We start from the raw sequence: 18,269 nt of genomic DNA, 5'->3' as shown, positions 1-18,269 counted from the left end.
AAGACGAAAGGAATATAAAAGCGAATAAATTTCTTTTAACAAAGCTTTTGTTCCTTTAGATAAGAAAAGAAAGTTTATTCAAAGCTGCTTTGAAGATTTTATGCTGGGATTAGTTAAGGGAATAAGGAACAATCATTTTGATTTTATTGTTAGATTATTAGGAAGGAAATATTGGACGGTGGAGTTAAGAGTTCTTAAATAGGACCTAGACAAGCGTAAGAAGGTGTTAGACTTGAACCTGATTAAGATTAGCAAAATAATGATACAAGGATATCACAAGTTGGTTAATTGATCCGAAATCTTGTACCAGGTCCACCATATTCTGGCATGGTGCAGGGTTAGAATCGGATCAGGTCCCAAGCCAGAATCATGTTGATCTGATGCCAGATTTTGGATCCTCCCGAAAAGGAGAAATAAGTTAATCGATCCAAAATCTGGCATCAGGTCAACTTGATTCAACCTCGCTTGGGACCTGATCAATTCAAAAGTGATTCATAATGGAATTTTGGGAGTTGAATTTAGGCATTTACAAGTATTGAAAAATGAAGATCAAAAGTAATACAGCGTTGTCTTGAATATGGTTTATTTCGTTTTTTGTCCAAAGAACGATTGTTTTTCCAATACTGCACGATGCATTACCCATGGGTATATTAATGCAACACAAGACACTAAACACTTCATATCGTTTCTATTCGATTTAACGCTTTTAGAAGTAATTCTTTCTAAATAAAGCTAAGTTACAGCATTTTATCGTTGACGCCTCATCAAGCATCTTTAAGATAGACTGCTTGAGTAAAATAGATCAAAATCAGCCGTCACGGTGTCATTATGGCAACTTTTCATCTTACCGTTAATACAGCGACGTAGCAGTATCTTAAAAAAGCAGATCAAGTTGAAAGATAATTCAAATTATGTAATATTACACTTAGTACTGTTGCGTACAAATGTATCCAGTAGGACTCAAAATCCACAACACAACTCTCATGGCACATCTATCCTATGACATTATAGCTCTATGTAATGCTATGACGTCTACTAAGGATCTAGATTTTATCTAACTTAGGATAAACATTCATACTTGATGTCATTTGAAGTTAATCTGACAGTTCTTCCTCCACATCCCAAACCATCTCCTCTTTCCCTATCATTATTTCTTACATTTTCATTTATTTTCTCTTTTTTCCATTCCCACTCATATTTGATAAGATATAAATAAAATCTCAAAGCAAATATGAATATTGTTATGCTACATTTTATTAAATAAAAATATTAATAATAAAAAGCAAAATCACGAGCAGATAACGGAGAAAAAAAGTTTCTTGTTATCACATCGACAATAATGATGCAAAAGTAAATGTTGAATTTGACGTAATTTCCAATAGCTTAGTACATAAGACGAAAAGTAAAGAGAAATAAAGACCCATTCTTTCATTAAAATTGACATCATGTAAATATTCTTGACATTAAGGTTCTTAAACGGAAGGGATGAAATGAATTGTCATGAAATAGTTGTTTGGATAGCATTTTTTTTTGGTACAAAAGTGAGAAATTTCCTATGAAAAAAGGATTCAATTTTTTTGAGGTTGATAGGATTTTAAACTGATTAAGTGAGGTACTAATGGAAAAGTTGAAGGAACAGCTTTAAGTTTAAGTCTTTAAAAGCTGTAGAAGTTGTTTTTATGAGGAGTAAAAATTTGTTTTTTTACTCAAAATTTTCAAAACTAAATTTTTAAGACAGTTGTGGACAACTTTCATTTTTCGAGGCATATTTTGGTGGTAAGCCTCCCCACAAGTTATATCAGGTTCAAGGGATTCCCAAAAAAATGAGACGGTACAATTCTGGATTGGATGTGTTGAAAAGGACGTTAGAGTCCTTAATATCCCGAACTGACAGAAGATTTTGAAGGATAGAGCTGTCTTTAGACATTCCCTACGCGCGTCAGAGGACCCTTGTGCACCCAAGCCATGGAAGTAAGTAAGTACACTCCTGTGCCTCACCAAACAGATTACCCATCACTCCTTACCACAAAACCCCTTGAATCCCGCAGAATCACAACAAATACCTTCAATCATGTTCAACTCCAATAAAAAAACATTCTCATGTAAAGTTCCACGACGGAACTTCCTCTTTCATCGTCAATATTACTACATCATCCCTTATTTCCATTATGCTTGAAATTATGAATGATTGAAAACTTTTTTTCACTTCCACTTGAGAGCTTTCCGGCAAAAGGAAAAAAAAACAAGGTGGCATCCACCATCAAACTCCATATTTTTTCATTCAATTTATATTCAAATTATTACGGTTACATGTAAAACTTTCTCGGCATAAATTTTAAAGTTGATCATAACTCTCATCACATTCAATATTGTTGGTAGTGAACAGAAGAGAAAATGTGAGGATTATAATTTTTTTAAAATCATTTAAATTATGATTCTTAAAACTATATATCTATAAATAAACATTATAAAATGAATGAGAATGGAAGACAGATTAAAAAGTTTTATATTTTTTAATACTTGAAGCACACTCTATGTAGCAATTTGATGCTTGAGTTTTTTAATTCTTTAACTTTGATGATGAACAAACTGAGACGTTCTCATAAAAATTTACAATTCATACTTGAATATTCACACAGAAATTAGATGCGATTGAGGGCTGTTCATTAATTAACCACCAACCTAAGAGCGGTAAACGCGGTTAACTACCTTAAAAGAACGGTTAACCACCCTAAAGAGCTGTTAACCACCCTAAAGAGCGGTTAACCCCCCTTAAAGAGCGGTTAACCCCCCTTAAAGAGCGGTTAACCCCCCTTAAAGAGCGGTTAACCACCCTAAAGAGCGGTTAACCACCCTAAAGAGCGGTTAACCACCCTAAAGAGCGGTTAACCACCCTAAAGAGCGGTTAACCACCCTAAAGAGCGGTTAACCACCCTAAAGAGCGGTTAACCACCCTAAAGAGCGGTTAACCACCCTAAAGAGCGGTTAACCACCCTAAAGAGCTGTTAACCACCCTAAAGAGCTGTTAACCACCCTAAAGAGCTGTTAACCACCCTAAAGAGCTGTTAACCAGCCTTAAGAGAAGTTAACCACCCTAAGTGCGTTACGTAATAAGTGAACGACCCCCTTGACTGTAAATTGATGACTTGACAATCACAAGCAAGCAAAATCCATCCCTTGTTAATACCACGACTGTTTACAAAAAATTAAGATTTACATCACACTGTACTGAATTATTGTCAGTTGCATTCATATACATTTATATCTTACAATCACAAAATGCAATGTTCTCTGGTTTTTATGACTCTCATTTGTCAAATATAGTTATAAAACTTGATTTCACCCCCATGAATTATATTATATGATGAAATAACATAAAAAAAAAAAGAAAATTGCATAGAGATTTTAAGTTTTAGTCGATACTCACTGCATGACGTCTCATCAGATCCATCTGTACAATCCTTATTTCCATCGCACATCCATGCTAATGGAATGCATTCGCCATTGTTACTTCTGCATGTAAAATCCTCAGATGAGCACACTTTTGCCTCTACATGAATAATAATTTTTTTTTATATCGTGGTATTATTTTTGTTAGAGGATGTGAGATATGGGAAAAAGTAGCGAAAAAAGATACAAAAAAAAACGGTAAATTGTTAGTATGAATTATATCTTTCGGTTTCCTGCATGCATGAGCTAAAAATAATATTTATTTTAAAATTCAAAAAATAGAGCCAAATAAAAATTTTTTATGTTTGGAATAAATTTGGCATGCATACACATACACAAGCACATGGAACGAATAGATGCACACATTCATAAGCATATAAATAGGAAATGACAGAAAATGAAGTGAAATAAATGGATGAAAAGTATGAGGATAATGAAAATGTTGATTTTTATGCGCATTTTTGTGATAACAATAATAATGACTGTTAATGGTCAACAATATTTCCTGAATTGGGTGTGTTGATAAGGATGTTAGAGTTCTAAATACTCCGAACTGGTATAAATTATCGAAAGATAGAGCTGTCTACAGACGATCTCTAAATGCGTGCACCCGTGCACCCCAGCCAAGTAATTAAGTAATGTTTAACTTAGGTTGAGATGATGATATTAGTAACTAGTGCGAATATTGAACCCAGAGTTGATATTAAGGTGTCAAGCCGCATAAGGTAGCTTTTGCCTTAGATTTGCCAATGTCTACGTTGCATAAGCATTGCCTAGACATAGACACTGACCTGTGTAAATGAAAGAATGCATAGATAAAGCCATAATTTGCTGTCAAAAAAGCAACGCCTAGAGCTCGGAATCGACTCACAATTTATATGGAATCGAGTTGATTTGAGTCGACTTCAGCGCTGGCAATGTCTGTGATAGATTTTTTCTTTGGCAATTCTGATTTAACTCCTAATTCCCCGATGTAACCAAAAATAACTCAAACTTTAATTTGAAATTTAGAATATTGAACAATTTTTGTATTTTACGGGGTCTTGAACTGTCTGGATAACCCATTTAGCAGTTTCTGAACGGAATTACTGTAATTGCTTTATTATAAAGTCAGATCAGGAAACTATTGCCAAAATTGCATTCAAAAAACGACAATTTTAACAAAAAATCTCCAAAAATAATTTGAGTGAACATTTGGCTTGCATTTGGCAGTCAAATAAATGCAAATGAACACACCAAACTACGAAAACGAGGAATCCAGGAAGCAGATTAATAATTTAAAACGAAAGCAAAAAAAGAGCATACAAAAAATGTTTCTGTCATGTATTTTTATTTTTCCTGTGAAGCTATGAAAAAAAAATTTTGTTTAATATAATGCATATGAGCATAAATAAGAGCCCCTTTTAACTGAAGAGGAACTTTTTTTTTCATTGTTAAAAAAAGCTCACACAAAAAAACGAGGTGTTATTCACACTGTGTGCAAAAATGCAGACAAAAATGTGATATATATTCAAACATATTTCATCATGCAAACAATAATTCACATCACAACATTCAGACTCTGTGTTGTTTTTTACATTCATGAAAATGAAAATGGATATACAGGAATAAAAATAATGTTTATATGCAAGGAAATTTTGTACATTATACACAAAAAATGAAAACTTTCATCTCGAACCGAGAGAAAAACTGATAAATATTTAAATTTGACCCGCATGAGTCTGTCTGGTTGAGGGATCTTGGGGATGAAACTCAATGAACAATTTTTCAAAAAATTGGATTGAAAATTGATCTCAAAATTCCATTGGATTGGAAAATTGATCTCAAAATTGGAAAAATTCTCAATTAGAAAATTTCAGGCGCGAAAAATAAAAAAGTTAAAAATCCAGGTCGTATGTCAATGTTCAAACAACCTTTTTAGTCATCATAAAATTAATTAACCTTGTCACTCAAAAAATTTCAATTTTTTCAATATTTTCTGTACATGAGGCTTATTGGATGGTGGGAGAACTGCATAATATACACCAACATAGGTGGGAATAAATTGACTGAAGGGAGGAAAAAAAAATGCTGTATAGCACTGAGAGAATATATAAAAGTTTAAAACTGCATAATTTTTAATTACACTTCATTATTATCATGTTGCAAACACCAGTGACTTAATTAACATATAAATTGAAATGGTTACAGCATTTATCTGTGTGATGCATTTTTATGAGATAATATGATATATCGTATAAGTAGGGTAGAGGTTTGTAAGTTTTTCATGTTGTTACTAGTTGTTACTTTTGTATTGAAAATGTTTTTCAATTTGAATTTCATTATTTTTTTCAATTTTCTTAATTTGTAGCATTTAAAATTTTCTGTTCATGTCAAGTCTATCTAAACTTGAATTACACCTTCAAAATCATCAAAGTAAACAGAAAGCACTTTCCATACCATTCAGAATCTTTAGAGGATGGTTTGGAAATTGCGTAAAGCTTAGGTAAAAAGGCAATGAAGTCTTAAACTAGGAACTCGTCCAAAAATTCAGGTCTGCAAACATAAAACGTTAACTAGGTAATGTGTACGTATAGGCATGAAAATGCATCTTAAAACAACTTGCCTTTGTAAAAGCACTGCCTAGACAAAGACACTACCTCTAACAGGCAAAGAGCATGCTTTCATGGTACCTAAAAACGGTCTTTTTGCCTGTTAGGGTACGTATGTAGGCAACGGAATATCTAGATAAAGACAAACTTTGCTGCCAATGCAGACATAAAACGCTGTTCTGAAGCTAGAGTTGTCAATTTCGGGATTAAAATGAGTTGAATGACAGGATTAATTATAAATCAATCCCAGGACTGAGAACCCTACCAGCAACATAGGACATATAAGGTACAACCAACAACTGCAGATCTGCGCTTCTAAAATCCAGGAAATGTAGTCCTAGTAATTAAACGAAATTCAGGCCTACAGTTCTTCACTGAACCCTATCTTAAACCTTGCTTTTTTCAACCATCACGTAATTCCCGAACATTTCCCCAAAGTAATATAACCTATAAAATAGGTGCCATATAATTTTACATGTATACATATATACACAACGATAATAATAGTAATGCGAGAGATGTGCATAATTTTTATGCAGCTTCATCAACATTGAAAAATGTCAATATAATCCAAACTGAATTAATTAAATGGTATTAAAGCTTTTTTGGATGCAATAATTTATCTCTGCAAGCGATAATAAAATATCAGTTACTGATTTTTAAATTAAATTTGTTATTAAAGAGTGCTTTAAAGTTTGGAATCTCGTATTTTTTCCCATAGAAACCTATGATTACTCTTAACTGACTATGCTTGTAATCTTACAAAATTGTCTGTTTCTATTGTCTTTTATAGAGAATAAAATGGAATAAAATTCTAGAATTTCTAAATACCAAAAAATCCTTCCGAATTCTGATTAATTTACATAAAAACTAAATCTTTATTATCGCCCCTCAAAAATCTACAGTCATAACATTAACCTTTACCGTAATAAAAGCGCTATTAAAACCCACTAGCAATAAACATTTTAAATCATCTAGATCAAAATAAATAAATAAAAGTACTATCATTTCCACTTTTATTTTCATATTGTAATAAAGTTGAGCATGAATAATTTATGTATAGTGCTCAATTTCAAGTAGTAAACGAGAAGGATTGTTGATGACAGGCACAGTAAAGTCGCTCGTAATGTGACATAAAACAATTGAAAGCAGTTGTAATTGCCTCAATGTAAATGAATAAAATACAAAAAAATTTAAAATAGCGGCAGAATGTAAACAGACTCTGAAAATTGAATGTGAATAAGAATTTGATTAAATACTTGTTGAGTACAATCGTTTTTCCTATTTAGCATAAATGTATTGCTTAACCATAAAATAGGTCATCGAAATTTAATTAAATCTCGCAGATTTTTAATTAAAAAAAATCTCTTTTTTTTACTGCTGCGATGTTCAGAACAATTGAAATCGAATTGATGATCAAATTAATGGAAATAATTTCTCTGGTGTTATATGGTCGAATAGACTTTTGAGAAGCTAGCCTGAATTATTTGAAATGGAAACTTTGAGTTTTCCATCAAATTTTAATGATTTGACGAACAATAAATTACTTTGTCGGAGTTTTTGATCCATAATTACTATACGGACTTCCCAAATTCTCAGACTAGCTCCACCGAAGTTAATAATTTCACAGACGCAAACAGAACGAACAAGTCCGTAATGGGAAAATAATTTAACTTGACTCGCTGTCGCAATTAAAGCTATTTAAACTCATCTTACCACCACAATGACTCTCATCAGATTTATCAGAGCAGTCGGACGAGCCATCACAAACCCAACTTCTTGGTATGCACGTTTCACCATTTCGACATAGAAATTCATCGTCTCGACAGTGCGTCAGTTTTTCTAAATCTTGTTTTAATGTTTAATGCATAAAGTTAATTAAATTATAAAAATTATAGATAATTATTTTCATTCATAGAAATAAAGAAGCATACAGGCACAGACAACTTTACTCATTCAGTGCAGTAGAATAGGTGAAGTGATACAGTCAAGGGAGGGAAATTTTTATCTTGACTAGCTACAATGTTCTATAAATTTAAATTTTTCCCTCCCAGTCTCACAAAGAGAGTAGACTAAATGGTGATGATGGGTCATGAACAATAGAAGAAAGAGAAAAAAAATATAAAAAAAGACCAAGCATTCTTCTAGAACAATTAAGCATTCAATTCAATTATGTGTCATACAAAATAAAAAGCACACTTTGTACAATAAACTTACGACAATTGCTTGCATCTTCATCGCTTCCATCACTACAATCTTTCTCCTGATCACATTGCCATCTTTTTGGTATACATCGTCCATTGTCGCATTGAAATTGATCTTTAGTGCACTCATTTTCTGAAAAATATAGAAGAATACAAAGACATAAATTTAATTGCCATAAAAGTTATCGTTTCGATGAAAGTAAAAATATCTTTTAGCATAAATTGAATAATAATTATGATAGAAACAAGTAATGGAATTATAGTTGAAAGATTGTCGATGTTCCTTTGAGAAAGTTTATGAAAGTCAAAAGAGTTGAGATGGAACATTTGTAGCATATAATTAGATTTTACATCAATTTATTAATGCATTTAAGGCTTTGAGTCGACATAATTGAGTGTGTGATAAAAATATCTGTCCTTTTGTCCTTCATCAAGCTGAAAACCTTCTTGGAATTTTTGTATGTGTTTTGAGCAAGTGTGCTGTTCATTAGTTACGTAACACGACTTATTGACCTTCCCAGATCCGTAATTTTCATTGTTTGAGGATAGACTCAATTTTTGGAAGGTAAAAGAGCTCGTGTGGACGATCAATGAATTCTTGGAAGGAAACTGTCAATAGATATAGTTCTACGCTTGGTATTGGAAATTGGCAAGTGGAATCCAGCGATAGAGCCAGCTTCAGGCGACATTTGTGGCTAGTCATGGATCACAGCTGCTCTGTAGGCCAGCGAAGCAAGACTCAACCCCATCCCACCCCCTCTTTCCACTATCGTTACATAATAAATTAACAAACCCCAAAAATCTTCACCAAAACATCCACGCACCCCTTCCAATTCATCAATAGTCTTTGCTCAAAATTGATTGATTGGTTTTAATGACTTTATTCATTACAATCTCTATCACGGTAATAAATTGCCTTTCTAGCCTTGATCAACAAATTGATGAAAGTTCTTTATTAACACACAGCAGCAATCAAAACATCTGGTCGATTCGCATTAGAAGCTTCCATAATTTCTAATCATATTTTCTTCTATCGCATGTGTGACTGTTGAGTTTATTGATTTTTACTTTTTCTCAAGCGGCATCGAGCCGACTGTCCTGACAACAACAACAAAAAACATACGCAGTTGAACGCTCTATTTAATGGATAACAAGAAGTCGTGTACCCATTTCATGATCAAGAGCACAAAGGAAGAAGTAGAAAAAAATGTTTATGCACGGTTCACAGTAAGGTAGCTGCATCAATCACAAAAAAAAAACTTGTTTCGTTATGTATTACATAAATGTTAAGTTGTTTCAAATAATTACATCCATTATCTGCAGCCGGTCTTTACCAAAAGTGTATCATACTCTTACTTGCTGTACTGTTAGTAATATTGATGATAACCGATATTTTATCGATTACCTTTCACTTCATCAACATGATCCGTTAATGCTTCATGATAATGGATTTTTCCGTTTTTCCTTGTATGTCGTGCTTTACTTTCAATTTCAGCATTTAAAAGTAAGTGAAAAAAGGAAGGAAATTAAAAATTTTCAAGGTTTTAGATTAAGAATATGTTGGAATTTAGATTTGATTCTAGAAAAGTCCATCCAAATCTAAAGCTCTATACCATCATCATCCCTCCACTGTCGCACTCAAAAGCTCAAATTAAAACAATTTTCTTATTTTTTCCTTCTCGTTGCTTCCAATAAATTCGACAGTTCTATTTTTGGCAAAATTTTTTTTATATCTAAATGTCAGTCCAACATCAGGTTCAGCCTATATCTCAACAATAACAACAACATAAATAAATCTTAGTCACGTCAATGTTAACGATGTTACTGACACTGAAAAACATATCTCAATGTCATGTCAATGAACAGTTGAAGATTAAATTGCAATAAAAATTTCTTTTTTTAGATATCCAAAAAAATGAAAATTTTCACATTTTCACATTCAATTAAATTAACAAAAAGTGAAAAATTATTCCATCATTTAAAAGGTTATAGCAGCATAAAGCCAGCCAGCATGAAAAAAGTTTGTTTAATGTTGATTATGCATATGTATATTCGTACATTTTTTAATTTCAGAGCGTGTTAGAATTTAATTAATTTTTTTGCTTTCAAAAAATGAGCTTCAATGCTGTTGTTTGAGTAAAAATTGAGGAAAGTTGAAAGCTTTAACAAGAAACAGATGAGAAATTATTTTTTCAAAGAAAAACACAACAAAAAAAGTGAAATTTTTTCAGTTCTGAAAAACTCCTTCACATTTCCAATATTTCGTCCCAAATACACAGCTGTATATGTATGTGTAAAGCATTTTCATCATCAATTAAAGTTGAGAGGGTGATGAAAGGTAATAAATTTTTTTGTTCTTAATTGTCAAAAAAGCAGCATAAAGGAAAAATTTACTCTCTCGGGGCGATACATTAAGTCTCTTGAGTGTAAATGTCTTTTATGTTTTTTATATGAGTTCAAACCAGCTCAAAGCATTGTGGAAGGAGGAGTAGGAAGGAAAAACAAATGCGAGAAAGAAAATTCTCCGTTCTACACTTTGTTGTGTGTTTTTGTTTTTTTAATCATACGAAATAAAATAAAGCAGTCGAAAAATAAGAGCGTGAAGAGAATTATTGCGCCTTTATTTAATTAACGTAACTTACTACAGTTTAATTATTTTCTTTTTTTCTGGGGGTGCTTTGGCATGAGTTACATGATTTGGTGGTATTTTGTCGGTTAGTCCAGTGAATCCTCTTATTGGCTCTCTAAGCTTGTGTTTAAGGATGGCGGCTTGTTAGGCGTTGGCAGCTAGGGTGACAGACTGAAATATTTAGAGCCTCATTGGACCTCGTCCTACTAAACGGCTTGGATTGACGACTTTTACCGCAATAAAATGAGTTTGGGACATGGTACATGGTGGAATTAAGCTTGGAGCAGCTAGAGTCAAATGTGTTTCAAGTTCATCACCTTTAAGAATTGGCAAGCGTCAGCCTGCGATAGAGTTAGTTTTAGGTGACATCAATGGGATGCCATGGATTAGAATTGACCTGTACGGCCAGCGAAGTAAGCAAGTAAGTTGTCCACGAGTCTCTAAGACAGTGGTGGACAACCTGTGTGCCGTGGAACACATTTTGTTACGCATTTTGTGGTTGTTGAGGGTGCCCGAAAAAGGCGCAATTTGGAAATTGTTTGTTTCATCAAGGACATAGGAGTTCTGTAGACACTTTGGTATGATACAACAGATTATCGATCATAGTGTCGATTTTGCTATAACCAGACTCTATCCCAAAAATTCTCAAATGTGCCGATGCACACAAGTGATTGCCCATCCCTGCTTTAAGACATAATCTGAAGCTCCACATGAACTTTGCTTAAAAAACCTATAAAATGCTTCTCAGAAAATCAAAATCTTCGAAAAAGACCATAAAAAATGGCTAAATCTAATAAGCCAACAAAATCTCTCAACAGTTCCGAAAATTTGGCCATAAAAATTCAACATTCCATAATCCATCAAATTAGTTGATGACTTTTTAACTTGTCCCATGCTTATTCACTTCTTAATGCCAGCCTCCCTTCATTTATGAGAGAAATTTTACTAATTAAAAAATAATAAAGCTTTACTTTGTGCCATTATTTTGAAGAAAGCAGAAAAAAGAAGGAAAAAATTGAGAGCAGAACGTAGACAAGGATAAAAAGCCATAAAAATATCTTTCTCATGTATTTTGGCCCTTAAGGGAGCCATTTAATGGATTTTTCACATTCATTGTGACACATAATGGCTATCATGTTTGTTATAAAATTTAAGTATGTACGCATATACACATGTATGCAGAATTGAATGTTTAAGTCGCCCAAAAATTGCGGAAGAAAAAAATTGGGTCATGTTGTGGAAGTTTTTCTCGTATCTAAATTAATTATCGATGCAAAACGCAAATCATTTTCTCGGAAGAAGAAACAGAAAAAGTTTGGAAAAACTAATGTTGGAATTGGTCGAGACCACATTCATTTATGTCTTATCTTGGATAATCTATTATTCTTTCTGTTTTGTTCTTATTTTCTAACTTTTCTTCTTTATTATCGGATATGCGATTTTGTGGCTATTCTGGGATATTTCTTATAAGGTCAAATTAGTTCGGAATAGCTTTTGGCATTTTAATCATTGTGCATGAAGTCAGAATCATTCAAGTGCATGTAACATATCGATTGTCAATGATATCAGCACGTTAATTACTGCTACATCCTTTCGTCTAGATTACTAAGCCAAATGCGCTTCAGACATTCACTTCCGTTCACAAAACATCTTCTTGTTTCTTCACAAAGGCTCAACCCACATCAAGGACGAAGAGAAGCAAAAAAACACTGAATATGAAATTTTGTGAGTAACAAAAAAGTCTTCCTCACTCTCCCACATGTCCAAACAAGAAAATGCTCACATATCTTCAAGGATAAGCAAAAAAATTCTTCCGCAACATAAAAAAAGGAGAAATGCCAGTGAAATGGGGATGAAATGTAAGGAAAACTATTAATATTAAAAAGTTTGCTATTCAATGATGAAAATGAAAAAAGGAATATAAAGTTTACCAAAATCCTTGGCGCTCAAAAACTTTGCTTTCCTTTCTTCTTAACACAAAAAAATACAAAAAAATAATTTTTAAGTTGAAAAGATGTTCAGAATTAATAAAATAAATAAACAGAGCGCATATTTATGAAGTTTTAAATCAAAGTTGCTTGTGATTGGCAAAACCGTACAAATTCATAAGTTTTGTAATGAAAACCATACAAATTATCAAGAATTTGAACATTTTTTGCCTGTTTACTCAACTCTGCCTTATTATAAATACTTTATGGAATCAAATCTAGCACAAATATTTAACTCATCTTCAAAATCCTCAGCCCAAAAAAAATTTCCGCTCCACTTCGTTCCATCCATCCGAATTTCAGATTCCATCCATAAAATAGACACGTAAATAAACTTATTTATGTATGTATGTCAATAACAACCGTCGATAATGTCGAAAAAAAAAGTTTATTTTCAATGTCATGTCACTGAGAATATTGAGAACGAAAAAATTTGTCAATAAATGACATTAGACGTTCTAATTCTTTCATGTTTGCATATTGACAATTTTATATCAATTTCAATTAAAATGTTCAAAATTTTGTGCAAAATGCGGTGTATTCTGTTGAGCATTAAAAATAGAGTAATTGACATAAAATAAGTTTCAAATAAATTTTGTGGTATTGAATAAGTCAGAAGTCGTGACATTTAAATGAGATGAGGCGGTGTCTGTGTTGAGTGGAATTTGGGGAATTGGGGCATTTATATGTGAATCTGCTAGTGCGAGAGAACGGCTTCTGTGGACGAGTAGCTAAGCAACAGACCGGATATCTGGAACACTCTTTTGTGAGGACATGGGTTCGATTCCCAATAGAGACCGATCTTATAATCATTATATATAGCATTGTTGTCTAAACTGTGTGCCTTGGAATTGCCAAAGCATGTCAACTACTCGTAAGGACGTAGGTTCGATTCCCACCAGAGACCGAATCTACCAATCATTATATGAAGCTGTGTTGTCCAAACTGTGTGATTTAGAACTGTCAAAGCTTGTCAAGGCTTACCATGAAGTTGTACCATGGATCAAAACAGTTTGGCACTGATATAGAGTCCTTGTCAGCATGACAAGGATCCGTACAATGCTCACGACATTACAAGATGTCTAGCCCGCATTTTCATCACATTTAATAGCTAATGGCGAGTAAAAAAATCATTTCCAGGTATAAATTGTGGGAAGAATTTATTGACAAACCTTTTTAGAAACCTTAAAAAATGCACGAAAAAAAAATTACTTTATTCATACAAAAAAGTCCTCTACAGCGTTTAAGAAGCCCACACAAAAAAAGATAAATATAACTTTTTTTTATATTCGAATATAAATAAATTTTTGCTTGATAAAAGTACAACCTCATCAGCTATGCAGCCCAAAGTGATTCAGACCTATTCAGCACAAAAATTTTGCATTTAAATAAGAAGAAAACAAGCAAAAAAAAACAGAAAGAAAGAAAAACGAAAAAAATGAAGAAGTTTTACTCGCTCTTATTTTGTAGCAACTTTTTTTCTTCCTTTTTCTTTCTTTCATTTTTTCACATGACTTGAAAAAAGGAAATTTTCTCTCTTTTTTTGTTGCATTATATACCGGGAAAACAAGAAAGAGGAGAAAAAAAGTATGGAATAAGAGAAAAAGGAAAGGAAAGTTTTTGGCAGATGAATATCAAGCTGAAATGAGATAACTGAATACTTAATGTAGTTTCTGTTATTTTTTTGCTTCCGTTCCTTGTCGGTTGCCTATCAGAGAAGTTATAGATTCGTGGAGAATTCTGTCAGATTTATTAAATCTGCGGTAAGTTTAGTTTGACTATTATCTTGCTGTCAGGTGGTTCAGGTTTGAAGTTTTAGTTACGAATCATTTGAAAATTTCAAGAATTGATTTGTGTCAATGGAATTTCTGTAATTGCTACTCAATGGTGCATCATTGAGTGTGCAGTAGTAAGGGGGATACAGAGGATGTATACTTTATAAATGGCAATTTTCCATATAGTCGAATAACCTACGATAGCCTAACGATAGAAGCATGCGACCATAAATCGGACAGGGCATTATGAATACCATGAAAATTGTCAAGTCTCTGGCTTTGATGTTGTCATGTGATAGTCACACAAAAGCAATGAGACAGTCACACAGATGCAATGTGACAGTCTCACAGATGCAATGAGACAGTCTCACAGATGCAATGTGACAGTCTCACAGATGCAATATGACAGTCTTCCAGATGCAATGTGACAGTCTCACAGATGCAATGTGACAGTCTCACAGATGCAATGTGACAGTCTCACAGATGCAATGTGACAGTCTCACAGATGCAATGTGACAGTCTCACAGATGCAATGTGACAGTCTCACAGATGCAATGTGACAGTCTCACAAATGCAATGTGACAGTCTCACAGGTGGGCTCGAGTCCCATTTCGAATGAATTATTCGGAATCATACTTTTTCTATTTGATCAACAAGAACCTAGAGCTCAATGTCGACTCAGATTTCGTATGAAAACTCGACTTCAGTTGACTCTCGACCTCCATTCAAATCCGAGCTTACTTCAAGCTCTAAGCAAATTTTAATGAATCCCAATCCCAAAATCCCCACAAAATAATCCAAAGGGACTATATAAGAAGAATTTGTCATAAAATATTATTATTTATGTGAATGTGAAACTTTCAGCGAGAGAGTATAATGAACAGAGAATATAAAACAGAATGAACAAAAATAAGAAGACAAGAATTAATTTTGAACAAACATATCATTAAATATGATTTTATAGAAAAAGTTTCTTGTATGCAAAACAGGAAAGGGGTTGGGCATTTTTTTCTGTGGATTCACACGCTCCCCCAAATAACTTTTTTTTTGCCATTGACACCAGTTCTTCTTAATTTTATCATTTTTATATGAAATGAACACAAAAAAGGATCAAATTGAGCATTAACTCGAACCTCAAACCACTTTTTTGTTCACTCTCCCTTTTTTTGCTATCTCTTTTGATGTTTTCATAAGCTGACCTCGAAAATGGATAGGAGGAAGTAAATGAAGAAGATAAAAAAAAAGTCCTCATCTTCAGAGATTTTCTCTCATTAATTTTTCATATTGTTGGAGAAAAAAAAAATGAAAAATCTTTCACGAACGCAGACACAGCAGAAAAAAGTGTGTATATAAATACATATTTTAATATTAAAGAAAAGAGTTGAAAAAAAAAACTAAAAACGAGATAAGGGTTAGAAGAGCTAACCAAAACAAAATTGAAGGCAAAAGGACACTCACATATACCGAAGGAGATGAAGAATAAAAAAAAAGGTTTGATATTTTCATTTTAAGTAAAACTTTTTTTTTATGTTTAGCTCTTGACTTTCGGTTCTTTTTTTCAGAATATAAAATTAGAAAAAAGAAACTATTTTGCCTTCCTTTTTTGCATGCTATCTAAAATTGAGTAAGATTTAACTATTTTGATATCGAAAATTCAATTTAAAACGCAGATTTATTGATCGGAAATGTAAATATAGAGTTTGAAGAGCTTTTCAGTCAAGTGTGCTTGAATAGTTTCCAATTGAATTAATTTTGGCAATTAGTAAGGTGTTGTGACACTTTAGCGATTGTGCCTAGAGCTATGATTCCATCAATTAGTTGAAAATGTACAAAAATTCCTCAATTATGTCATTTTATATCTGACAAGACACCACAAAACTCATAATTCAGCTAATACCGAAGCTTATCACCATCACACTGTCAATTACCACACATGACAAGACAAAATGAGCAACATATTCCACATGTTGTCCTGAACTTTTATCCATAATGCCTCTTCATCTTTTTTTCATTTTCGATTTCCTTTAAAAAACAGCTTCACCCTGATCATTTCAGATGTACACTCACAATCTTTTTTTATCTACAAATCTATCTATATTAAAGATGCTCGAGGAGGTCGGAGGCATGATATAAAGAAGCCAAAAAGTTTTTGCCATATTGATTTATTGCGGTCGATCGAAAAGGAAGCAGAAAAAAAGAAATCATTCAATAAGTCTGCTGGTACTTCAGTTCTTTCCATTATTTTGAATGGCAAAAGAAAGAATAAAATTTTTCATCCTTTTCAAATAATATCACGTAACATAATGTGTCAAGATCTGGATTATTGACATGCAACAACATAACATTTTTGATATTGAACCTTTTTTTCTCGTCCTGCACCTTAAATCGATATTCATTCTAAATTTTTTATGATGGACATGTGAAGGGTGTCATCCCGTCCCTTACCTTTTACTGTCGTCTCCAAATCACGTTGCGGAATTGCGGCATTTACTGCAATCGCTAATGTTATGATGAACAAAAGATATAAATTCTTATTCATCATCAATTTTTATTATTCATACAACACAATGGCTATGAAAATTGCACTAAATTGTTCAATTTGTGAAGAGTCTCACGGAATTATGTTCTTGTTTCTTTTTTTTTTTCACTCTCACACTGACGGAATGAATTTTTTATCACTTTTTATTATTGTCCTCTTTTTATTTCGTTTGCCGACTTTTTATTCCACAAGCTCTGTACAGTTAAAAAAATATGTAAATTCTCTCGTATTTTATATGAATTTTGACTTCCTTCTTTCTATGCTGTTTGTTCCTTTCTACCATATTTTTTTGAAAAATAGCCTCAAAAGAATTCATTTTTCATTTCAATAAATCATTTTCTAAAATTGTTTGCATTCATTCGTAGTCGACCATTAGGTAGCCATGAACTTTTCATTTCCATTGTTTCTTATCACAATGTCATGAATAGAAAATGTCCATGATCTTGTTCGTTATATATTCATAGCTTGATGAACGAATTGGTTAATTAATTTTTAGATTTTTTTTTTTACTTTTTCTTAATGAATGAAATTAAAAGGTATTCAGTGGCTAGAGGTAGTCTCTTTTTTGTGATATGGTTGAAGGTAAATTTAAAATTTTAATGAAATCATCTGCATAGGATAGTCTGAGTGAAGTTTGTATAGGACTTGCTTTACTCGATTTCTTGACTGGGACAAGATTTTTTTGAAATATTTTACTTTTAGGTCAGTGATTTAGATTTCGTTTAGGTTATTTAAGTTCGTTTCGTTCATTCAAGTGGTTATAAAAAGTAATCTAATATTTCTGATTACCCGAGCGACACAAATGAAGAAGGCTCTGCCATGGAGCTTTAAAGGCTCAACTAAATCCTACTTTAGTATCACCAAATCGAAGCTGCCTTCGTTTAGTGGCCGTTGGGCTTAAACAATTGATCTACATTTGTATTACTCGGGCTGCAAGTGGCTCGGATCCCACTATAAACTGTAGAGTGTGGTACAACATATTTAACATCGGAGTTCCTCCAGCTCATAAGGCTGGGCCCTTCAAGCATTATATTACTCGGTTTCAAATAATATTCTTTATCAAATTTGTGTTTTTTAGACTTCAAATGGGAAA

The 18,269-nt window shown here is 32.8% G+C and overlaps 1 protein-coding gene across 5 annotated transcripts in view; it reads right to left on the bottom strand.

Annotated features, from left to right (window-relative positions):
- Positions 1–18,269, bottom strand: part of LpR1 (Lipophorin receptor 1) — a 95,053-nt gene that overhangs the window by 27,820 nt on the left and 48,964 nt on the right. For 2 of the 5 annotated variants that reach the window (XM_070648485.1, XM_070648481.1), the window contains 2 exons: positions 8,259–8,378; positions 7,758–7,889 (listed from right to left, as the gene is read on the bottom strand). In XM_070648485.1, coding sequence (XP_070504586.1) covers positions 7,758–7,889; positions 8,259–8,378 — 252 coding nt within the window. Of the gene's footprint in view, positions 1–3,427; positions 3,551–7,757; positions 7,890–8,258; positions 8,379–17,082; positions 17,348–18,269 lie in introns of those variants that run through there. The other 3 variants (XM_070648486.1, XM_070648482.1, XM_070648483.1) reach the window with 3 other exon arrangements.

Source organism: Chironomus tepperi, unplaced genomic scaffold (assembly GCF_022539635.2).
Source record: "Chironomus tepperi strain 1889 unplaced genomic scaffold, CSIRO-AGI_Ctep_v1 contig_401, whole genome shotgun sequence".
In the NCBI taxonomy this organism is placed as follows: Eukaryota; Metazoa; Arthropoda; class Insecta; order Diptera; family Chironomidae; genus Chironomus; species Chironomus tepperi.
Note: the sequence above shows the minus strand (reverse complement) of the source record. Positions and strands in the feature narration are given on the sequence as shown.